The sequence below is a fragment of the Drosophila ficusphila genome, unplaced genomic scaffold, assembly GCF_018152265.1.
Source record: "Drosophila ficusphila isolate 14025-0441.05 unplaced genomic scaffold, ASM1815226v1 contig_198, whole genome shotgun sequence".
Lineage (NCBI taxonomy): Eukaryota > Metazoa > Arthropoda > Insecta > Diptera > Drosophilidae > Drosophila > Drosophila ficusphila.
In genome coordinates this window covers 14,503,038-14,528,444 of record NW_025064092.1, presented here as the reverse complement: position 1 = coordinate 14,528,444, position 25,407 = coordinate 14,503,038, and the positions used below count along the sequence as shown (strand labels likewise).

The 25,407-nt window shown below is 44.4% G+C and overlaps 1 protein-coding gene across 1 annotated transcript in view; it reads right to left on the bottom strand.

Annotated features, from left to right (window-relative positions):
- LOC108097152 (neurogenic locus Notch protein) overlaps window positions 1-25,154 on the bottom strand; it is a 34,489-nt gene extending 9,335 nt beyond the window's left edge. Inside the window, 5 exon segments of the mRNA XM_017199272.2 lie at window positions 3,425-3,555; window positions 5,979-6,183; window positions 6,267-6,529; window positions 13,772-13,862; window positions 24,469-25,154. Coding sequence (XP_017054761.2) covers window positions 3,425-3,555; window positions 5,979-6,183; window positions 6,267-6,529; window positions 13,772-13,862; window positions 24,469-24,613 — 835 coding nt within the window. The 5' untranslated portion in view covers window positions 24,614-25,154.
- Between the last annotated feature and the right edge of the window lie 253 nt (window positions 25,155-25,407).

The window sequence follows — 25,407 nt, the reverse complement described above, 5'->3', positions numbered from 1 at the left end:
AATAAGCATGTGATACACAATAGTAATTTAATAACAACAAACTTAATACAAAACAAATTTTGTATAAACAGTTTTTTTTGCTGAGACCCTTAATAAATTGACAAGCCAAAGTGCATCTGTTCTATTTTCCCTCCAATCCCATACACTCAAACTCTCCTGCCTCTTTCGCACCCACTGCGACATGGAGTGCATAAACAGATTTATGGCAACATCATAAAAATGCTTTACTAATAAACGTTTACAATAACAACAAAAGGAGGAGCGGGTATGCGAAGGAGCCGAACAAAGTGAAACTGCCGCTTAAAATAGTTGTTGTTCTGCAGCTGTGCTGCACATGCTTGCTTCGTGGCTGGCTTTGCTCTGCGGCTCTCTTCTTGGTCTCTCCCTTTTGGGCTGCGCTTCGTTTATAGGCGTCTGCGCATGCGTGCCCCTCTAGCTATTATTCCGCTAGTCTAGCTAGCCACGTTGAAAACAACATTATGTCAGTTTAGTCTAAGATAGCTAGTTTTTAACTATTTTCAACCATCACTACTGCGCATGCGAAGCCTATGGTAAAACAAACGTGTAACAGCAAGGCAAGGCAAGGTAAAAAGCGCGCACACGCACACACACACAGCTGAAAGCAAGAAATAAACACAGACGCACAGCAGAGGCCACACAAAAAGGAAATCGTAAACGAAAAATATTCTTTAAAATAAGTTTTGAAACAGAGATTATTGTATATTCATGCTTTCCAGTTTGTGGTATCAGCACTTCTTGGTAAAAGCCAGTAATAATATTTAAATATTATACAAATATATAAGTGATATGTTTATGTATGTATATATGTTGGATGTTGACTACTATTTCTGTATCCGCTGGTGTAGCATACATGTGGCACTCACACTTACACACACAGCCACAACATGTCTTTCGTTGTTCTTTCCCACGGTCTCATATCTTTGCCCCAATCCTCAGTCGCTGTCGACGTCGCTGCCGCGGTCAACTATCTCGCTCGCACAGCCAAGCCACTTTTTGCCCCCTCTATAGCACAACAATGGAAAAAATGCCGTTTATGCTTCATTTTTTCGCTCTCTTTCTTCGGACTTCGTTCATTGCGCTTTATTTTTTGTAGTATGTGTGTTGGAGGAATTAAATCGCATTTTATGTGCAATGGTATTTTTTTTTTTATAAAACGCGCTCTCTCACTCTCGCACACGAGATTTGTTTTTTAATGGATTTTCTTGCTTGGTCGGTTTTTTTCGTGCCACAAAAGAAGGGCCACAAGTACTCACACCAGAAACTGCATGCGTATGCGGCATTTATTATTATTTTTATAATTTGCAACTGCAACTTGTTGCTGGAGAGGTACAACAAAACAGGGGAAAGAGAAAGAAAAAGGGAGACAAAAACTGGGGGAAAAAGTAGTGACGAAAGTGACATTTGCAGTGTATCCCATAGCACTCACAACTTTTTTCGTTTAAAATCTAATCTTACATTTTATTTTGACAAGCTCCTAAGTTTGATCCTATTTCGTTGTTTGCTTTTTCTCCCCCTTTTCTGCATCAGCTCTTTAACCTTCTGTCGTCAATTGTCGCCCATTCAGTGGGTTTCTTGTTGTAATTTCGTATTCATCATGTAAATTGCTCGCGCTGCATTCACACACACAAGTGTGAGTGTGTTTTGTGTGCAATTTTCAATTAATTCATTTCAATTGATGCGAATTGCTCACGACAATTTACAAGCTGCAGCGAGGGGAGCTAAAACAATTTGATAAGCCATGCACTGTGTGTCTGGCCTTTTAATTGCGCCCAATCAAAAATTCTAATGAGGTGCACAGTAGCAAATGGGAATTGCGAACTAGACCGGATCAGCGAAAGATCGTGTGAAACAGGAACCAACAAAACAAACGCCAGTATCGGAAAATGAGTACTTTGAAAACGATAGTAAAAGCGAGGGGGGCTTGGGCGAGATGGCCACATCCTTCTCCCAAATCCATTTGAAGTTGAATTGTGCAGAATAAATTTTTTGTGCGATTTTTATCGCCTGTTGCACCAATATCACAAACGCTTGTAAAGGTCGTGTGAAAGTGTGTCCCAAGCGGGAATTTGCAATATTTACTGCACTGGGAATTGGTATAACGCCTATTTCGCACTAGGTTGTTGTTGCTGTCTCTTAAACCTAGTTGTTGGCTAATGTTGAGCAATTCCAGCCGAATTACAACAGCCAGCGAAAAACCAAACCAAACAACCAACAACGAAACCGACACGACACGAATCGCCCTGTGGACATCACGTTGCACTAAGAGTGGATAATGGGAGGGGTGGGGAGTGGGAGGGGGAGGCTCAGGTCGGAGTTGCACTCATTATGCAAATAAAGAAAGAGCAAGAAAACCGAGGTACTGACTGGGGAACCCACCCAGCTGAAGACAATGGTCTCACAATAATAGTTATGACAATAATATTGTAGAGTAATGAGGGATTCAAATAAGAGGAAGCCACCTCCTAACGTAACTCCGATTGTATTGACGCTTCTCTTTGGTTTGGTAACCCCAACCAGCTAACCCTTAAACATCACATTCAATATAGTCGATCAAACCGCTAGTGCTTGTGAGATCGATCGAATGGCCGGCTCCATCTTCCCGTCAACTCCATCTGAATCGAAAACTCTTATGATCTGCGGGGTGGGGGTGGACTGGATGCTTAAGCACAGTTGCGCCCTAAGGAGGTCACGTAACGCAAGCGACCAGGCCAAGAAAGCCGAGGAAAACGCCAGAAGAAGTGGCTGCGAAGGAAGCAGGGAAGCAGGGAAGGAAGAAAGGAAGAAAGACGCGGTGAAGGGGCCACGATCTTTAAATTTGTAATGCGCCCGGAATGGTGGAATGGAATGGGCTGTAATGCAAAAGCCGCAGTCAACACTGATGAATGATGCTGGGCTGGTCAAAAGGGGAGGCAAGGGGTCGCAGCTTACAAACGAGTTTGCCGCTTGTGGCAGCTACTTCAGATACTCCGGCGTGGGCGACTACCTCTCTCTTCCCCCATTTGGCTCGTGGCCAGTCATGAGTCATGACTCCCATTTCCGATAACTGGTTATCGATAGACTGAGAAAACCGAAAACCGAGAAGCGTTCTCATCCGAAAGCGCTGCAGGATTTTCCCCGACTGCGGACTGCTGAGAACCAGGAGCCTCGGGTTGGGTTTGGCCTCGATCGGAAACCGACCTCCAATAACCGTTCCCGAAGAGGGAGTACGCAATTGAAGTTCACTGAAATGGGCGACATAAAAAACTGACTGTGGTAACTTGGTTGTGGGCCACCGTGGGGATGTAAAGATCGGTACTTGGGTGTGGTTCACCAGGATATTGTATGGGAAGCACTAATTGGGTCGATATATCACTGAATACTCCAGAAACAGGGCTTCTAATGCAATTGGTTTCGTGTGACTTACCTTTGGGGCACTTGCAGTCGTAGGAGAGTCCGTTGGACCGGCAAACTCCGCCGTTCTGGCAGGGCGAAGGCGAGCAGGGCTTGTACTTGGTGTCGCAATCCTTTCCCGTGTAGCCCGTGGGACACATGCACCTGGAACAAAAGCGAGAACAGCAATTAAGCGCGGTCAACAGAAATTGAGGTTAAATGCGGGCTGGCGATCTGTCGATCTGGCGGGTGGCTGGCTACCAGAGAAGCCATAAAATCTGTCCCTGGCCCAAACTTCCGTTCTGCAGTTCGAATTCGGAGTTGGATTGGAATCTGGATGTGGATGTGGATGTGGATCTCAATCCACGGCGGCTTAATTCGAACGAGTGTGTTTGTTGTGTGTGTATTGCTTAGAGGAGTTTCGACCGGTTTTTCGGTTGCCACAAAAAAGAAAAAAAAGAAAACAAAAACAAAAACAAAACAAAATACAAAAGATATATAATAAAAAACGAAACATTCCAGTGGAGTATCTCTCTCCGGGACTCTCTTTTTTGTTCACTGTGATTTTGTTCTTCTGCTTCTGCTGCTTCTTCTTCTTTGTTGATTCTTATACTTTTTGTTTAATGTGATTTAAACTTAATTTGCTTGTGCCTTGTAAGCCGAGCGAACCGAAACTCCACTGAAACTGCACCGAGATTCTTGAGAAATGTTTTCCAGCCATTAAAACGGGTTTGGTTTTGTGTTTGGCCGCCTTGGGAGCACCTTAAAAGGCCAACGGACCGGACCACGCCCCTCCCCTCGCTAATTAAGACCATTAAAGAGCATTTAATTAAATTAAACAATTAAAAGGCCCCGGCCGCGAGCCAGCAGCTAGCTCTTTAAAAAGTCAGCATGGCCAAAACAGAACTCTTCGGGGATCCCAATTCTTCGGAGAGACCCCGACACCGCGCTTTTTCTCCCCACTTTTGCCGTGTGTATATATGTGTGTGTATGTGTATGTGTGTATTCCCCATCGCCCTGAAGGTTCGAGTAAATTACGTCGAATTGGAAATTGCCGGTGTCCACGTCCACCGACGAAACAAAACAGAGAAACATTCCGAAAAAATTGATTTTTGATTGACATGTGAAATATAGCAGGTCCGAGGGCCTCTCTCTCTTATTTTGGGATCTCTAAAACGAAGATTGGATTTCGGATTTCGGATTTGGGGTTCGTTGAATTATGGGCTCTTTTTATGGGCGTGGGGCCCTTAATGAGCAAGTGAAATCTGGCAAGATTTTAATTGTTTACAACACGATTCGCAAAGTATTTCATTCCTTTTCTTGATTTCAAGTTTATTATTTGAATATTTAACATTCAAAAGCTGCACTCGATTGCAGGAGTGCAGATCAGATATATTCATTCCGATTGGAATGACTACAGATTCACTTAACGAACACCTATTCACTTAATTATTCGTTTGAGCTCGACCGTTTGTTTCCATTAATAAATTCCCACCAACTGACAGTTGACAAATAAAACCGCTGTCATTGCCAAATTAAAACGAAACAGAAACACCGAAACCCCATAAACTAAGCCATGAGTAAGCTTAGCCGCAGGTTTTAGCATAGAAACATCATAAAGTCCACAAATCGAATATGAAATTTATGCAAATCGCCCTGCCCGCGATTCAACGGTGGCAGAAGATCATTTAGGCCCCATTCACTTCGCGACCGCAACAATTTATCGCGGGGCTCTTACCATTGTTAACAACTAATTGCAATAAATCCATTTTACTGATGCGCAGTATAGAATATGTGGCAATTCTAGAAAACTCCTCTCATTCTACATCTAACACGGGTCCCTATCAATTTAATCTTATGCCGGGAATTGTTTCGAGTGTATACTAATTGCTCTGTAGGCATTCACAGTCAAACTAAACTAAAACAAACAGCAAACACATGTTCGAATCGCACTTTTCGGCTCGAGTGGTTTTTAGTGAAGACATATAGATACATAGATACCCACACACCCGCTGCCTCCTTTGGATAAGTTGTGTGTTTCAGTTTCAAATCAAAAATGCAAATGCTCGAAAAACGAATGAATACCCAACAAAATAATTTAATTTACGTTACTGAACCAGTTCCCAAAAGAGTAAATCGCTGTGTTTGTTGTCTAGACAAAAGACCGCCGGAAATTTGAGACCTTTTGTCCGACTCATTTTCTATAGGTCGATCGCGTTTTGTGCGTTTTAATTAGAGTGGAAACGTTGTCGGGCCAATTGGCCGGCAATTTGTTGTTGGCCTAAACGAAAATCAATAAGCTATGCAAATCGCGCCGAAATGAAATGCGATTTTATAAGTTATTGCTCCTAAACTGTCATTAATTAAAGGAAGCAGCTCCAGTCGAATATGCTAATCGATTGGGGGGCCAAAAAAAGCAGACGCTGCAGAATCAGACGTGTCTGATCTTTTGTCGAACAGAGAAAACAATTTGCACTTGTCAGCTGGAAGTTGAGTTATCACATCGGCGGCCCCTCGATTTATTGATTGGAACTGCGTATTCGAATCTCAATCTCCCTGTGCATTTTCTGTATCTGAGTCACACTCACTGGTAGGATCCATGGGTGTTGACGCAGGTGCCGCCGTACTTGCAGGGGCTCGACTGGCACTCCTCGACGTCCTCGGAGCAGGTGGGCCCGGTGAATCCCGGCGGACAGGAGCAGGTGAAGCCGCCGCTGCCGGCCAGCGCGGTGCAGGTGGCTCCATTGCGGCACGGCGATCCGGCGCACAGGTTCTTCGTCTCGCAGCGCTCTCCTGTGGGTGGAAACGGAAAGCAGGGAAGGGTTGGGTGGTCAGTCGGGCCAGTGGGGTAGGGGTAGGCGTAGAGCAAAGCTCACCTGTGTAGCCGGTGGCGCAGGCGCACGTGTACTCCTGCAGGGTCTTCAGCTGGCAGGTGCCCCCGTTGAGGCAGGTCACGTGGTCGCAGGCGTTCGGCACCGCGATCTCGCAGAGCGACTCGTCGAAGCCCAGCGGACACTGGCAGGAGATGCCCAGGCGGCCGTTGCGGAAGGTCACCTGGCAGGTGCCCCCGTTCTGGCAGCGCCTCGAGTTGCACGGGTTGCGGTGCTCGCAGTGGAAGCCAACGAAGTTCGGGTCGCAGCTGCAATGCAAGGATGGGAAACGGAGACTCGGTTAAGCGGTTTGCCATGCCATCTAAATGGGTAACACCACCCCCTCCCCCTCCCCCCTATCAACTGGGTTCGCACCAGTTTCCCACTGCCCACTGCCCACTGCCACACACACGTTCCCGCTTTCCTGCTTTCGCACACATCTTCTCCGGCCAGTTTATCAACTTGTCGGCTTAGTTGACTGCAGCCAGGAGCCAGGAGCCAGATCTCCGATAAGTCCAGCTCCAGAGAAATCGAGCCTTCGAGGTGTTAATTCTGACAAAGTGGCCCCATTTCCTCTCCGGCTCTGCTCCACAATCCAGTTTCGCTTGGCTGGATCGGTTATCAGTTATAGTCAGCTAACCCGCCAACAAACTAATTGCACCTCCCGCGATCTCTCGAAGCTCCCAAATAGTTATTTGGCTTTAGGTGAAGTGAGTGGCTTGGACCGATCGACAGCAAATCGATCCAATGAGTATCCCACATTCTGCAGAGCTACAAATTAGCTGAGTAATGACAACGATGAGCCATTATCGAATGTTGTTGCTGTTCTACAACGACGACATTGTGCTCTTCCCTTGAGAAAACAATTTTTATGTACGGTAATTTGTGCGCGATCTTGATTGCATATTAAATTTTTTGCCACTGCCGCCGTCGCTTCTTCATCGGCTGCTGCAATGAGAAAATTACACGCATAGCCGATGCAATGCAGTAGTGGCAACAGCAACAGCAACTGCAACTGCAACTGCAGCAGCAGCAGCAGCAGCAGCACGGCAGCAACATACCGAACAAGCAGCAACAAGCAATGAATAATCATTAAGGCGGCTGCTGACCAGCCAGAAAGAAAGAAAAGCGATGGAGCCGATAGATGACGTTGGTTGTTTGGTTGTTGGTTGTTGGCTGATACAGCAGGCGAGGAAAACCGCTTTTCTCTTTCACAGCACTCCTTTTTGCCGCTGCTTCCCGTTACAAGTGTGTGAAAATGCCTCAGATTCAGCATTAATTTGTAGCGATCCCCACTGGCGGCCCTGCCTAGCCCCAAAGTCTGTCGATCCTAATCGGGGATGGCTTGGCTTGCAAATTTCAGCAGAGAGTCCGAATCCGGAGAGTGGCCAGCAAAAACAACGAAGGATTGGGCTGGCAATTAAACCGATTCGGCACTAATTTGCTCCCAGTGCCTCCACGGTGTAGGCTGCAGGCCCTCTGCTCTGATAAGGCCTGGCCAGGAGGAGGGAGGAGCGTTCGAACTGGGTGTCAGCCTGCGCCGCTGCTCAAGGAGAGGGGAGGACGCTGGCTGGATGGAAATTAATGTAATATAAATTATAGCCGGGCCAAGCCGAGTTTTCGTTTCGAGTTGGCCAACTTGTTTCGCGGCGCAAGAGGGAGAGACAGAGACAGTTGTCGGCCAGAAAGAGAGGGCTGGCAGAAAACGTGACTCGCATTGGCAAATAAACCAAGGTAGCCACCGTCAGTGAGTGTGTGTGTGTGTGTGTGAGAGAGACTGGCTTTATCCCCCGGTGCCACTCCCCCTGCCTCCCTCCTGGCTCTTTGGGCCTCCTTAACAAAAGCTGGCCGACAGGAGAATGAGTCACCTCTTCTCGCTCCACGGAGTCGGAGTAAGTTTGAGCGGGTGCAAATGAGTAGGAAGTCGCTGCTGCAACCTAATCGCTGGTTCACTTATAATAACTACAACTATTTCTATTAATTACTATTCCTAGTGGTGATAAGATATGCAACGCCAAATTAAAGCTGCTCGTGAGAAAAGCCGTCGCAGATCGGATCAGATCACTGTTTCTCCATCTGCATCTGCATCTGCAACTGCATCTGTATCTGCATCTGTATCTGTATCTGCATCCGCGTCTCCGCTCGAAACTCAATTTGCGGTCGGCGATTGGAACAGAAATTGTTCACAATCATAACCGACTGCATAGAGTGAGTGTGAAATATGCACTGGAGCAGAGTATATGAGCTCGCTTCTCACGATCGTTCGACTCAAATAGGCAAGGCGACCACAGCAGCTCGGATCGAATGAATTACGGATTTCTGGGCCAGATGGGGGGCGGTCACAGGCTTGGGCAGGCGAATGATTAAATGTCATCGCTCCGCAATCATTCATACTTCTCGACCACTCGCTCTACTATACTATATACTATAAGCATAAGTATATAGTATATATGGCTTCCGCAGCATGTCTTTCGCGTGTTTGATTTCCCCAAAGCAATTCACACGCCTTCTGCACTGTGCAAAAAACATTCTAGCAAATAAACAAAAGGCAGACGCAAAAATATCCACATATGTACGAGTACATGTGCAGTTTTTCGCTGACTCCTGCACTTTATCGCTGGACGGATCGATCGGGAGAGTGCGGGGATCGCCTGACAACAAACAAACTGCTTATCGCCGCAAAAGTCCAGCGAGCTAATGACACTCCGCGGAAATCCCCAAGTCGTTTGACGTGATCCCAGTTTATTGGGAGCTGATAAGACACCGAAAAGCTAGACTTCTTAATACAGATCCTGGTATCCTCTTATCACATCAGTGTTTTACTACACAGTTAACCTTTGAGCCTTTAAAATCTGGCTTGCAATCTCCCTCGGAGATGAAAGGTCTCGCTCTGTTTGGGAATTTTTTAATGGTTTCTGATCTGCGACAGAAAGTGGGAATTGCAACAGATTGGAGTGATCTTCGAACCTATCGGAAATTGTATTAAAGCGCATAAAAGCCCCACTCTCCTTGCTAATAAACCTACTTAAAATATTTAAATTGAGAACCCAATGCTACATTCCAGCTTGCGATACCTTCTCTTTGAGAGCCAGGAGTTTCGAAGGTAAAGGGAGAACAGCGTGATGCCGAGCACACTTATCGCATTACATGCACTCGGCTTTCAGTTTATCAGTTTTCGGTTTTCTGCTTTCGGTTTTCGGCTTTTGCTGAGCGCGTTTTTACGGGGAAATGTGCTGGCTCTCCGCGCAGGTGCAACACGCCCAAACACCCATGCATATGCTCCTCGCCCGATCCGATCCTCCCTGTGCCTGGGCCTTTATCTATCGCTTCCTTTCACCCAGACGTTTGGAGGTATTTGCTTAGCTGTTCAAGAACAATGCGAGAAGGGAGGACGGAGCGAAGAAAGGAAAACAATGCGAAGTGAAGTGAAATGCGTGACCCCGCTCGTCGACTCGCCCAGAAATTTTACACCCAACAAATTTTCTTTCCGTTCTGTTTCCATCCAACACCACACATCTATCCATCCATCCATCCATCCATCCGATTCCAGCTGTTGTTTGCGAAGAGATTTAGGGTCTTCTTCGCTTCGTTCAGTTCGGTTCGGTTCGGTTTTGTTTGATTTCCCATTGTCCGCTGATCAGGTAAGAAATGCATTTTCTGACACTGGTCCGTCAAACGATTTTCACAGGTTCCAGTTTCCAGGTAACGAAAATACCTGACCATTGCGCAACGGGGAGACTTCTTGTCCGAAATCTGTTATACAAAACCCTCCATTCGCCGCCTTTATTCGTTTAATAAAAATGAAAAACATTCCGATAAACATGGGTCATAAAGACGATTTCATGACGGACTTTCCAGCGTGTTTGCCTTATGCAAATGGTGATCAAAACTTTCCCAGTAAAAACTATCGTAATGTTCGTTCTGGAGTTATAGGAGCTTTGTTGGAGCCGTGCTTTACCATCTGGGCTTATGGATTACAAATATGACCAAGGCTTTTGTTCACAAAGAATGGCGTTCGGGTCTTAAGGGTTTTTTAGAAGGGGTTCTCACCGATCGCTGTTAACTATATATAATTTTGAGCTTCCAACTGTTACTCCCACTAGTTAAAGAGCCGACGAAGCTTCGATTGGCGTGTTGAAACGACTTGTCACAGACAGTTGAAAAAACCCAAGGCATTTCCATATGTGCATAATTAAGAGATGTAAGCCTGGGAAAATCTCTCGTTTGAGTTATGAGAAGACAAAGCTCAGATTTATGTAATGCATCATTCCACAATCGATAAATTAACGTTTTGCTCTCTGCGCTTCTTCCTTTCCTTGCCGTCAGCCATCAAGCCATCAAAGCATCAAACCATCCAACCATCCATCCAACCATCATCATTATCAACAGCGTCTCCGACCGGGTCTACTGGGTCTACCGTCTTCAGCGTTTCGTGAGAATGCCCAACTTAATTGAGTTTCAATAAAACGTTTTAATTTGACCAAGGGGGAGAGGCGCGGGGACCTGGCCAAAGGAATTTTGTACGCCAACGCCTCGGCTGCAAAAGCAAAAAAAAGTGAAGAGTTCGACAAAAACAGAGCACTCACACTCACACACACACAAGCTCCGCACCGTGGGGCTCAGAAGAGTTCGGAAGAGGGTCTTCTCTCGAAGAAGAATGTAAAATGCAAGCGGAATGCACAATAAATATTCGCTACGCTTTTCGGGTAGCCAGCCAAGATCTCATGGGATGGGCACCATGCCCCATCCCCCCCTGCCCCCCTCGCTCCCCCGCCCCTTTTACCGCATTGCGCCCCGCGGGACCCTTGTTTCCTTGGAGCTTGTGTAACACAGAAAAGCAATCAGAGCAGGTTGCAAACAAGTTTGCTTTTTCAGCCCGAACATCCGAAGGATGCCCACATCCATACACAGGCACATAAAGACAGTGAAAGAGAGAGAGAAAGAGCCAAAGAGAGAGAGTGAGAGATGTAGGGAGAGAGAGAGAGAGAGAGAGAGACAGATAATAAATATGGCGGCTGCGAGTTAAATGCGTCATCCCAGAGCAGATGAAAAGCTGGCTTTTCTATTGTCAATTGCAGGCCATAAGGCCCTGGGCACCGAGCCCCATGGCCAATGTGCTTAATGATCAGTTAATTAAAGTAATTGTAGGCTGAAAATGCTTTTCCCCTTTTTCACTTTTCGGAAGGGGAAGGGCAAGAAGAAGAAGAAATCGAGAGAAAGAACGAAAAGGAGGAAAGGTAGAAAGCGGAGAACATTTTCAAATGCAAAGCGTGTGAGCCAAAAGTTCAAACAAAAACGAAGACCGTTTCCCTGCGGCGGGCATGTGTGTGTGAGCATTTAGAAACACGCACACACACACACACACACAGGGCAGCTCGAAAACAAAAGACTTAGACAACGAACTTTTCTGGCTCGACGGCTAATTCACTTTCTGGAGATGAAACACGTTTGGATTCGAAGAAACGAATGTTAAGATAATTCGATTGGTTGCAGATTTAAATGGGGTTTGCCCAGCAAGTACATTAGGTGCCCTTAAGCTATAACTTCAACTTAAGTTCGATCGATTCGATCAATCGGTCAATCGATCAATCCCGCCGATCCTGTTCGTGTTCTAAGGCAGCGCAACTGATCAGCTGCCGTTTCGATCTGCAAGTAAACAACTCCCAGTTTCCCCCGATTTTCCTCCGCAGACTACACATGTCAACCGATCCTGGGTCTGTCTTTAGCTATCTTTGGGCAATTACATAAAAGCGCCTGGCTCCGAGCCTTAAACCGCGATGCCAGCGATGCCAGCTCGGCTCCTATGTGCTTCTGCAGCAGACTCTTGGATCTTGGGACCCGTGGACTAGTTTGTTTTGCTTTTGGCCCAAGCTCTCGGCTCTGGCTCTCTCCGCGCGATGATCATCAGAGGCACGATCGAGCCAATGGCCATGTGTATATGTGCTTTCAGCTGGCCTCTCTTTCCCCCAACCGACTTTTTTGGCTTCGGCGATAAGATCGCTTTGAACTTTTGTCTTGAGCTTAAGCTATTAGAGTTGATTTTTCGGTCTTGTGGCTAACTGATCCTCGGATGGTTTGCGGTTGATCCACGCTGATCCATTTACCATTTACCACGTTGTCTTGATTTGGAATTGCTCTGGTTTCTTGCTTTCCTATCTGACCAAAAAGCTTGGCTTTTATTCGGCTCTTGCAATCGCTTTTCCGCCTGCCAGCTTGTTTGTTTAATTGACTCGATTTTTTTTTGCCTTCAGTCTTGTCAATTGTCACGTAGTCTGCTCAATTTTGGCTCTCATCGTCGTCAGAACAATGACTTTGATTCATTTGGCAAGATGTGGGCAAACGGTTAAGAGCCGCAAAGCCAGAAAGCGTTTCTTGCTTGCGGTTTATGACATGTTAATGAGCAGCATCCCTCGCACGGGCCACGCCCCCAGCCCCTCGTTTTGGCGGACTCTTCTTTTGATGTCTTGCTTTTGGCTCTGATGAGTCAGGGACTCCAACAACGAATATTTAGCGCAAAAAAAAGTAATGGAGTTTTTTAAACGCACTGATATAAACTTCTTTATTGACTTGTCAACGGTTGGCACTCTCCGAATCTAACATGATGTTTTGAGAACTTTGCTTTCGAAGCATGAGTCTCCGTCTCCGCCCAGCCGCAATGCAACCCGATCCTAACTTTTGGTGTGTTCTTGCAATGGCTTTTTTAATTATGCCATGTAGGCTGAATGGCTCAATGGCTGAATGGCTTGCTGGCCGGACGGCACAGACTCGTAAAAATCGTTGACGACAGTCTGTCAAAATATATGGATGTGGCGATCGTTTCTCCGGACTCTCTATTTATAATAACTCAGACGGAGTTATGCGTTGCGTACGTGCCGTTTGTTTTGGGCCGCGTTTGATTTATTGCGGAGACAACAGAGAAATAGGCACGGCGAAAACAAGATGAGAAACAAATAAAAGCCAAGAAACAAAATACGAAAGCCGAAACACGAAATACGCGAAGTTCGAAATACGGAATACAAATTACAAAATTCAAAATTCGCCTCGAACCCGAGGCGAGTGAAAATCATGCGAACCGCGCTGAAGGCACGAACCAAAGACTCCCAGAGTCTCGTTTAGGTTCAAACCGATTTGCCAGGAATGTCGCTCGACAACGAGCCCGATTCGATTCGATCCGCAGAGCAGAAGACAGAAGACAGGCGACGGAGGACCGCGGACCCCGGACCGCGGGCACCGCAGACTGTGGACCGGCGACCACCGCTCACTGGGACCAAAGATTGTGCGGGCGCTTTTGTCTCGCCGAGGCGAGCAGCCATTTCCCCCCTTTGTCTAGACGAGCTTCGAGTTAAACTAACACAAGTACACACACACACACACACACACACCGAACAAATCCCTTGTCCTTGGAGTCGAGCTTTTGATTGACACGTGCAGATGCTCCCCAGATCACTCCCCCTTCGGCTGATCGCTTTCGAGAATAGTTGATTTATTTGCATGTCTGCCACTGTACTTACACGCAGTGGGATTTGCCATTGTTTTGTGTGACGCAGGTGCCGCCGTTCTGGCAGCCCGAACTTGTGCAGGAAACGGGGGCCAACGCGGTATCTGCAACGATAATTGAAAGAAAGGATAAGTGACTGGAGATAAGTGTAGACAGGGTAGTATCTAATTAATTATGATCTAAGGGGTTATTCCCTAACCATTGCCAACTCCCCGCCTGCTGCCTTCCGTATCTGTGCGATCATGCCAACTTGTCGCCCATTTACGTCTACTCAACGTGCCACAAGAAGTGGACATTGGAGGGGAAAGAGCGGCGGGGGCTCCGTTCGCAGACGGTCTGGAAATCAATTATGTAGCCTCCTTTTAAGGGCAAACGGGCGGCATGTCAAAGTCGCCCTCCTCGTTCTTGCCGATCACAGATGAGGAGTGAAGAGTTCACTGCACTCGAACTGCCTAGCACTGCAAAAAGTGGTTGGCCGGCCAGGCCAGGAAAGCCGACGCAATCAAATCGAATTTGTGAATTGCAATATGCAAAAGCGCAGAAGAAAGTAAAAAGAAGCGGGCACGCCGAAATTACGCTTGCTCCACTCAAAAGTATATGTATGGCACACGAAATTAAACAAACGAAGCCGCAAACAAGCAGTCCCCCATTTCGCCCCACCTCTCAAGGCTCTGCCATCATATCAATAGGTTTGTACAGTGGGGATCAGAACAATAGCAGATTCGGCTAAACATTCGCAAACACCTACTTTCAAACATTTGAAGTGTTATTTTTCGGAAATGGAGTGGATCTTATTCACATTTACTTCATTTTCAAATGGAACTTTCGCACCTTCTTCACTAGTTTCTTGATCCCAGCTGTGCGCAGTGAATGTTGTTTACTAATTGGGCGTGTGGCGGTTTCCTGCGCTGAATATCGAGGGGAGGGCGGCCGAGGGAGGGAGGGAGGGGGTTCTAAATCAACTGAACTCAGCTCCATGCGGTTCACTTCGGTTCGAGGCGACGACAATAAGTTTTGATTGCCCCCCGCCAGGGGAGTTAAATAAATTGCTTTGTATGCCGAAAGGCGCTCTGGGCGGCGGGGCGTGGCAGGGGTGGGTGTACTTGGAGGGTGCCCACACACACACACACACACACACTTGCACAATGGCCTCCACTGTACCGCACTGCTCGAATGCAAAAGGCTTGCGCTTAGCGCCAATTGAGTGCACAAATCGACAATTCCGGGAAATATCAAGGAAGGCTAAATGAATATTTTTCGCCGTACTTCTGACCAACGTATTTGAATATACGGGTTTTTCTGTAGAAAGAGTTTTTGCGGTGCTCTTTTTAGCTCGCTGGCTTTTGTCTCCTTTAAACATTTACGTTCGACGGCTGGTGGACAGACAAGACGTAACATAAATCCAAAAGATACACCAGATACATGTATGTATGTACGTATGCCCGATTATCTGACTAATGGCGATACATAAATAAAGCTGAGAATGGCGAAAAAGAGATATGTAGCTTCAAATTGAGTCACATCCAATGTGTGCGCAATATTGCAAAATTTATGCAAAAGGAAAAAATGATTGCAGCATACCCAGATGTTGCTCTGCATTCGATTGTCTTCGCTTGGCCGCGAGTGTGTGCGTTGGGTTTGTTTGTAAACTAATTGACCTCAATTAATACAGAAAGCAGATGCAGAAAAAATGCCGCAAATCCAAGGGAGAAGCAGACACATATGTATAACTGAAGCGCAGTGTCAGTTGTGGGTGCAGCCGGCATAAAGTGATCAAAAAGGCTCGCAAGGTGGTTCTAAGTTCTTGCATTGGCTAGCCAAATCAGCTGTATGATTTACTTAGTAAATTAATTAAATTAGCAAATTAAATTAAACAAGTTACGGTTGAAAATCGCGACATAGCTTAAATAAGGTTTCAAGAGGTGTGGCCGGGCTTATGACTCCGTTTAATTAATTTGGCGGCGAAAGGCGGTGAAGTAAGGGACAGAAGAGCACTCAACGCTTCATCGACAGAGCGTAAAAAGATTTTCAGGTAGTTTTTTTATTTCGTTTTTTTTTACCTTTCTGGGCATTTTTTATTGCGTGTGATTTACCGAATATGTATAGTGGGGCAAAGCAAACCTGAGTGGAATTGTTCGGGCCGGCATTTATGCGCCGTTTAAGCAGATGCCTGCGCACATGCTTTTCTGCTTTTCCGCTTTTCCACCGACAAATGAGCTGTTAATTGCTTGACTTGGCCCAGCCGAGTTAAGACCTAATTAAACTTGCTCAACGATATGTGTAATAGAGATTGGCGGTACGTCTTTACAGGCAAATCCGGGGGAGCTCTTCGAGTCACGACATTTCACAATCAACGATGAATGCAGGCGTGACTGTGACTTGCAAATATCCGTGATATTGATCCATGAAAATGGCATGGAAACGAAAGGAAATGTTGCAAGTAATATCCAAGTTATCCCTCTTTTTTAAAGAGCAAAGTCAATGGTTACTCACATTTGTCTAACTCTGTCCTAATCGTAAATAATTTAAGGATCTCTCTACCATTCAACATATTTCTTGAGCTAATAACCGCCTAATAAAGCGTGCATTGAACCACTTGTAATTGTAAAAAAAAAAAACTAACAGCATGGCAAAAAAGGAAGCCAAGACAATAATAAAATATCTCTGTTGGTTTTTTTTCCTTATAAATGGGGCTTATCGAATTAAGTTTTTTTTGCATTACCACATTCAAAAAACAACAATGAAAAAGTGGCAAACGCTATCAGCATAATTAGCAACAACAACAGTTGCGACAAGTAAAACAAAAAGCAACCACACCAAACTCAAAAAAGAAAAACACCAACAAAAGCAACAAAACCAAACCAGGGCCAAAAATTTCTCACGCTTTTCTCTAAGCGAAAAAAATAAATAATAATATGAAAAAACATATCAACAAGAATGTCAGCGAGTGGAGATATAAAACAAAATGGAAAGAGGTTTTATGAATTCCAATTAAAGCCGGGAGAAGATAGTTCAGGGAAAAATATAGTGCTGAACAGGAACAACCACGTGCTTTACTGAATAGGAAACATATAGAATGGATACGATATCGGAAACTGGACCAGAAGCTCTTTAGAACTTATCGCCGTAAAAAATTCTGCCAAGCTACGTTCTTATCTAAACTCGGTTTGTTCTCAGGCGTTCTTCATGTTTATTCATGATTTTTAGTTGACGACTATTTTGACACGATTCGTTGAATGGATAAAACGACCAACTAAGTGAAGAGCCGAACACATTGAAAGATATACCTTTACATAAATCATCAAAATTAAGTTGGGCTTAATAACCATTCTTCGGTTTGAAGGACTTAAATATCGGAAAGTCTAATTGTTTTACCAATTACATATAAATGTTGTATATCTTCTATTCTTCCTTTCAAATTTGCTAAATATAAACGATCGCAGAATGCTTGAAATTTTTTTTAATGGCCTAAACATTTGTGCTGTTCCGATTAACATATCGCGCTCTTTGGCTAAGCATATAACAGTTCAATAAAAGCCGAAAAAATTTCTTTTAATTGTTTATTGATCGTTTACGATCGCTTATCGCTTAGCCCCCGCAAATGTATCTTTTGTTTTCCATTTCCATTGATCTCTTCCCACTCACACAATTGTGCAGATTAATGTCTCAAGCGATGATAAAAGAAGTTCTCATAAGCAATTTGCGTCGCAAAAAACTGCACCAGTGATAAGGTGACTGGGAAAACCAAGCGATGATCGAACCATCATTATTTCTGTGGGAATTGTATATCCAGTGATTCACAATTGGTGAGAGCCAGTAATGTAAAAATGCCTTGAATTTTGAAATATGTGTGGAGACAAATATAAAGGCTAGAAAGGGGTACACAGCTGCGGAGAAAATATTATCGCCAGTTCATTACAAATATTAGATTTTTGTCATGTATTCAAAATGAATTCGAGAACATTTTTAGCAAAAAAAAAAAAAAAAAAGGCTGGACGGTTAAAAGAATTATCGGCTATCGTTTTACTAGCTCCATTTTGTTGTATGTAACCTATTGAGTTCGCTGAACTTTCCCGCCCTTCTCACAACTCCGAATAAAACATATTATTTTGCCCATGGCTGTAAATGCTTAGAAAATATTGGAAAATGAGCGGCATGCAGAGGCGTTGTAACAACAGCAGCAGACAACAAAATGCGGAAAGATTGTAAAGTGTTAATGAAAAAGTAGCCGAGATCGCCGAAGCAGCGAAAACGAAAAGGGGCTGACGGACGGGGAGGGGGAGTGGCACAGGGGCGGGGGGCGTGGTGCGGGGGCAAGTCGTAAAACGAATAAACGAGTGTGGGAACCGTCGTCCACGAAACACGCTCTCGCTCTTTCTTTTGGTCTTTTTGGGTTATGTGGCATGGCAGTTTGCCGCAGCGCTCGCCTCTCTCTTTCTAACACCATCACTCAAGCCGCCTCCCCCTTCCCCCTCCCTCTAGCCATCGCCATCGCCATCTCTATCTGCTGCTAACCTCTTTTGTTGGTCCTAAGCGTCTGCAGCTTTTGATAGATTAATAGGCCACAGTCAACTGTCGTCGGCGATAGCAAAAAGAAAAGGGAAATATGGAGAAAAATATATCGAAATGTAAGTCAAGACTACAATGCTCTTCCCTATCATACAACTTTAAGCAATGGGGGAGGAAGTTTGTGGTTTTGCGGTCTACAAAATTGTTATTGCAACACATGTGTTGGTATAGATTTTGAATTTAACAAATTTTTAATACAGAGAATACAGAGTCAAGCAAAGCCTATACAAATACTAAGGGAAGCATTGAGAGAGGATGTATTCTGAAAGTGTTCTGACCAACATATTGTCAAAATGCAACTTGGCAAACAAAGTATGTAAGCCGCCTTCTTAAGTGGGAAGCCAAACCTTTCACAGTTGAGCGCTGTTTCCACTTGATGATCATACTCGTTCTCCCCCTGTTTTCCACTGACGCGCATTTATTTTCCCACATGAGAAGCTCGGATGATTAGCATAATGCTTAGCCAAATGAAAGATAATATTATGAGAATAATTGACCTACCCGACGATGTAATTGAGTGCATGATAAGGGGGTGGAAGAGGGCTACACAGCGCTCAGGAAAGGACACACAGCTGCAGTTGTAAGTAATCTATATACCCTCGTATTTATATGTCCCATACCCATATATACATTTTCGAATTTGAAGTGCACTTGAAAACATATGCGACACTTTGACAAAATCCGCCCTCGCAGGAAAAAAACAACACATATTTATGTACCGACAGAGAGAGAAAGGGAGAGAGACAGAGAGCGAGCGAGAAAGGTAGCCAAAGTTGAAGAGTTCGAGGAAGGGAAATGCGCGCCAAACTGAAAAAAAGGCCGCGCAGGCGCTCACTCAAAAGGGTTGTTGCCCGAAAATCCATAAAAATAATGGCATATGAGTGATATTGTATTGTGGAGTTCGTCCCTTCATCCACTCCACTCCTCTTGTGTACTTTAAATAAACCGAAGCATTTAACACTTCCGGCAGACAGTAAACCAGCGTGTGAATGTTTGCTCAAAGCTTGGAGCAGCGGGGGGAAGGCGGACTTTAAGATTCATATTTCATTATTGCCCTCTGCATCAGCTAATTTGTTACCAGAGAAACGCTAGTTTTTCTGGCTGCGCAGAGAATGGGCTTATGCAAATGTCGCGCAGGTTGCCGGTTGCAAGTGCTAAGCAGAAAGTCAAAGAGAAAGAGTCGCTGCATAAAAGATGCAACTGCAGACGCCCTAATGAGTTGCAGATACTCTTCAGAATCCAACTAAAAGGTCGAATTTTCGAGTCACTTTCCGATAGTCTGGTTATCACTGCATAACTTTATTCGTAGCCATAACAGGGTACATCCTCTGGTACTTCCCTGAGATTCCCCAAACATCTTGAGTACCTAAGAGCCAACAACTGTCAGATGTTTGAAATTTGAGACTCGTTTTCAAGCATGTGCTTATCCCAGTGTTTGTGTATCCTGCAGTTTACTTGTGAAGTAGTTGCCGAGGTATCTGGTTACTTTGCGATTTATTTCGTACTTTTATGGGGCCTCATCAGAGGTAAAACATCAGGTTGCAATCTATTAACCTAGTCAAAATTGCTTCTGGGGGCTTGCAATGCCTTATTTTCTAAGTTTTCTAAGGTTCATGGATCCTGGGACCACCATGAAGTTCTGTTTTGGTCACATCCACCGTATCTTTTGGCAGCGAGTATTCCGACCATTATTATTATGCAAGCCAAGGTATCTATGCATCTCTTGAAGTCATCCACTCGAGCTTGGGCCGATCTCCATTTCGCCCTCTTCAGATGATTCTCGAACACGCACGAAGAAGGGGAAGGAGGAGAGAAAGACAGCCAAAGAGGAGGCAAGGAGGAGCGAAGAAAACAAAGTTTCAACTCGAGAAGATGACGACTGTCTTCGATCCGCTCGAGTGTATATAATGATGATTGTCATTTTTCATTGCCTCCTCCAAAACAGGATAGAAGGCGGAAAAGACGGAGACGGGTAAATTGGTAGAGCCAGCTTGGCCAAGAAGTTTCTATGCCAACAGATTGCGTTTGCTCAGGAAATCGTAAATTTCTTTAATGGCAAAAGCAGATGAACGAAAAAACAAATTAATTTTTGTACAACGGTGCATCGAGAAAACATATGTGAAATTATTAAAGATAAATTGATATCTGACCAATATTTTCTGCTCTCTCAAATTCGGAAAAGTCCCTTGTGAAAATTATTTAAACAAAACATTATTTTGCTCCACCAAAATGAGATTTCCTTTCGATACATCAAATTTGTTCGATTAATGTCGTAGTTTTTCCACCGATTTCCCATTTTCGAAGACAGAGAGAGCTGTTTGTATAAGAGAATCGGAAGAGATGCCAAGGCACAACAGCGGGCACTGAAGGGGGCGTGGCAGGGGCCCAGCCCAAAAGCCTGGAAGACAAGAAGAGACCGGGCCGAATGTGAAGGAAAGAAACCAAGCCAAACCAAACCGAACCAAACCAACAAGACACTTTGGGTAATATCTATAAAAATTGCTGTTAGCTGGGTGAAGACAGGGAAGGGAAGTGAAGTGAAGTGAAGTAAAGTGAACTGAAGTGAAGTGAAGGGAAAGGAAGGGGCGGGGCTGGGTCGAAAGGAGGGGTTCTTCTGAGGTTGTCAGCCTTTTTTTTTATTTCTCAGATACTTCTACTCAGCGATCGCGTTCGCGTTCAAGAACAAGACACACAAAGGAGAGAAGACCGAAAAGACCAGCTAAGAAAACCCAAGAAAGAAAAAACTAAAAACTTGTTCGGTCAGTGCGTCCGTCTGTTGGTGTGTATCTTGTATCCCGTCTTGGCTTAAAATGTGTCTGTATGGGTACCTGTATCTGCTGGCTCCAAGTGTTTGAGTGTATGTGTGTGTGTGTTGGCCATAAAGAAAACTCATTAAACAGGCCATGGCAGAAAGAGTAAGTCAGGGCGCACTAATTCGGCTGGCCATCATTAAAAGTCAATAAAGGCCAAGAAGAGCCGAGCCGAGTCGAGTCAAGTCGAGTCGAGATTTAGAATCCACACAATCCATGGATTGTTCTAGCGGATTTAATTGCAGCCGACACATGTGAGGACTGTTTTCATAATTAGTTTGGCCAGCACAAAACATATATATGCTCGGAGCGAGCAAAACCTCAATTCATCCGCTGGCCATTTGAGGCATTTTCCCAAGACAAAACTTGGAAAGTAGTTGTCAACATCGCGACTCAGGAGAGATGGGCTGGGAAAATGAATTTCATGTTTATGCAATGTCTATGGGAACAAATAACAAATATCAGAAACGAAGAAAAGCTGACAGCCAGCCAAGGCGAAAACATTGTAGATTTCCGGAAAAAGCGAAGAGTGGAGTGACATTGCCAAACGAAATTCTACCTGAATACCTTGCCAATTCTGGTTTCAAGGTGTGTCCCAAAAACAGGATCGCATCGGGATCGTCTGGAACGGAACTGCTCTGCCGTATATCCAATGCCATATAAAGTGACCGGGCAACAAGATCCTCCCCTCCACATTTTGTTTTTTTTTTATCATTTACAGGTTTTTGTTGTGTTGTGTCGGCTTTAGCATGGCGAAAGGCAAGGCGTAACAGCAGATTTAACACTTGAGAAATTAGCAGATTTCATATACCGTTTTTTAATTAAGTCTTCTTAAGTTACTGATGGGAAAGTTATACTTTTAATTGATACTTTTTTCGACGGCGGCGTCGATTAATTAATAAATGTGTGCGATAAGTGCTTGACTTTAATAAATTGAGACGCCGAAAAAGACTTTCACAATAATATCAGCTTTTAAGTGCGACATTTTTGGAAAAAGGTTTCGCCGGCAGCCGTGAGAAATTGTATATTTTTAAAGTTATATTTGCAGTAATTCTCGCCTTCACACTTCCTTCAAAAATGATGATATAATTCTTAGGAGTACCCTGATCATCTGACCGATCTTTCAATCTTATTTCCTATAATTTAGTTGCGACTTTTAGAGGCGAATCCATTGCGATCATAAAATGCTCATGTTACGATCCATAACCGAAGGCATGTTGGTCATGCATCGCCTTATCCCGACCTGAGCGGATGTCTATAAAGTGTCTATATAGAATATACCGCAGTCTAGGCGAGGGCCAATTAAGGAAACGTCGTGTGCGTGACTTACGAAAGTCAAGAAATGTATTTTTGGTTTTCGGGTTCGGGGTGCACACAGGATATACAGGAAATAGCTGAGGGAGCAGACACAGGAGCAGGCAGAAAGATACAAAAGTTTTTGAGCGATACTCTACGATGCTCTCTCTTTCGCACTCTGTCAGACGGATTCTCCGTCCCGCTCGCTCACTATATCGTAATTTGATCTTTGAGCACACAGCAAACAGCAAAAAGGACGCAGGATTCAGGGGTTGGTCGCTCCTGCTGTTTCGCTTTTGGCTCCAGGAGCCCAGCTGTCGTTTATTCTATATGCCACATAGGCCCTTCTGCCCCGATATAATGAAATCGAATGCGGTGGTTGGTTGTTGGTCCCAGAACCGTTACGTGCCACATTAAACCTGCAAAAAATAACCTAAAATTGGTGGCTAAATGCAGGCGATGGATCGCAGAAAGTTGAATAAACTTGGATTGGATCAAATTGGGCGTAAACGTGTGAGAACTTAATCCGCATAGAAAGGCTGAAAAAATCTCGGGTTGTCTTGTAAATGCAATCTAAAAGCAGTATCTTCGGTACAAGCAAAAATGAGATTGAACCATTTTGTCTATTTAAAAAACGTGTATAACCTAATATCCATGCTTGTTCATATGGTTCTTTCCCATTTGGTTCAACTTCCTTCTGCAGCTAAAAAATGCAAATGCTTTGTCGTTTGCAAAGATCGCTCGATGGCCCACGGCTAATAAACATAGGAAAGAGGTTAGGAGGCGGAAACCCGAGCTCAGGAAATGCCCAGGTATAGGCTCTTAAAGTAGTAGTTCAATGATCTTCAGTTGCAGCTGCAAAAAACATAGCAACATTAGGTTTTCTAATGTTTGGAACCGCAGTTTTGGTAACGATTATTTAAATGCTGGCAACATTGATCCGAATTGCTTGATGGATCCTCAGATTTAAACCAAAAGATTGGTTCATGAAATGAAGATAACTGGAATCTTTTTTATAAAATGAATATTAATGTACCTATATTATTATGCATGGTTTAATAGGTTCAACATTTAACAAGGCTTCATTTCTCCTTATCTCTTTCTTGAGCACAGAATTCCGCTTAAAACATTTCGAGTGTCGGGGAAAGCTGACATTTACCATGGCAATCGACCCTAGGTACACCTACAACCGATCTCTGCCGATATTTACTCAATGATTAGACAACGGTCGTTCCATATGCAAATACTAAACACCAAATCCCGTGTTTCTCTTCGCTTTGTCAGTTGTCAAATAAACCTTGTATATGTGTGTATAAAGCATAAAGAGGAGTACATTTCCAAACTTGAAAAGGAAGTTGTCCCCTCAAAAAAGCAAATAGCGCAGCAAAACACAAAGGAAAAAGCACTGGCAAAAAAAGGTTGCGTTTTGTCGACGGTAAAACAATCTTTTTTATTCGATCGTTTTTTTTCGAATAGGTGGGTTTTCAAATCCGAGAGTGCATGCGCAGCGGAGAGCGAACAAGAGATAAAAGGAGGAAAACGAGAGAGAGAGAGAGAGAGAGAGAGAGAGAGAGAGAGAGAGAGAGAGAGAAACGAGTGACCAAAAAAAAAAAAACGACCACCTGTCCGAAAACTGACAGCAAAGCGAAGCGAAGAAAGACAGCAAAAAAAGGGGACGCGAAAAACCAAAGGCACAAAAAGGAAGATGGAGAAGTAGGAGTAGAGTAAAAGGAAAACGGAGAATTTTGAATAAGTTTTAGAGCGCGTTAAAGGTTTGTCTTGAAATGCCTGCTCAATGTTAAACTCAGAAGTATGATATGGGATGATAGGAAGGTAGTTTATTTTATTTTAAATGAATTAGATCCTGAGCCCCATGTTAGGGCGGTACCATCCAGTTTTCTGAGTTGCTGATGTTTTGGGTGCACAGAACCCGCAAGCAGAGTTATAAAGCCTTGGAATTCCTGTTTGCGCCCGCCCCCTTTTCATCCAACTCTGCCCTGCCACTCGTTCTAGTCGGTCTCTCCTCTTTACTCACCAGTTCCGTGGACTGTGCTCGGTAAATTCGCAAACGCCAGCGCCAGCAGCAGCATAGGCAGCGACGCGGCGAGCATTTTGCTAAACCAACAACAAATCCAAGTGGTTTGTGCGCGACTGTGACGTCGGCTGCGCTGCGATTGCATCGTAATCCAGTTTTCCAGTTAACCACTTTTCCAGTTTTTCACCTCACTTCTCTTTTGCGCTTCTAGTTAAGTTTCTTTTGAGGATGTTTCTTGCGTTGTTTAATTGAGTGTTTCAATCACTTCCAGGTATGTTTTATAGTTTTAGAGCTTTGTTTGGTAAACTAGGAAAGGACGCTTTCCCGACGACGGCGACATTTTCATTTTTGAAACATAAAAAAAAGCCAAAAAAAACTACTTCCCGTATTTCAGAGGATTGAGCCAATATTCAAATTCAAACCGACGCCGCACTTTTTTCTTTTCGCTCTCTCCCTCTCACTCACGCACACGCGACTCGATTTGCAGGGCGCTCTTTCCGAATATCCTTGTTTTTATCCTTTCCACAATATCGCCCTTTGCAGCGGCCTTTTTCGTTGCATTTTGCAAATTCCCGTCCTTTTTTTCGGTTGCACCCACTTTTAAAAAAAATAATGCTGTTTTTCAAATTCTTCCGCTCGACGCTCGTCCTCGTTCGTCAATTTCAAACCGTCTTCTTCGAATGTGACCGTAGATCTGCCAAAATATCGGTCTGTCGAAAGTGGCGATGTTTTGAAACCATGCGATCGATGTACCGATCGATATCGATGTTTGGCCGCCGATATTTTTTCACAGTCCAGGGTGGGTGCCCTCGCTTATTATGTTTTTCCAGCACTGGATCTGGGCACCGTTTTTTTTTAACAAATGTATTGTTTATTTGTTGAATTGAATTGAATTTTAAGCAGCTCTAAATAAATGCGGTCGTTCTTGCCCACGGATTG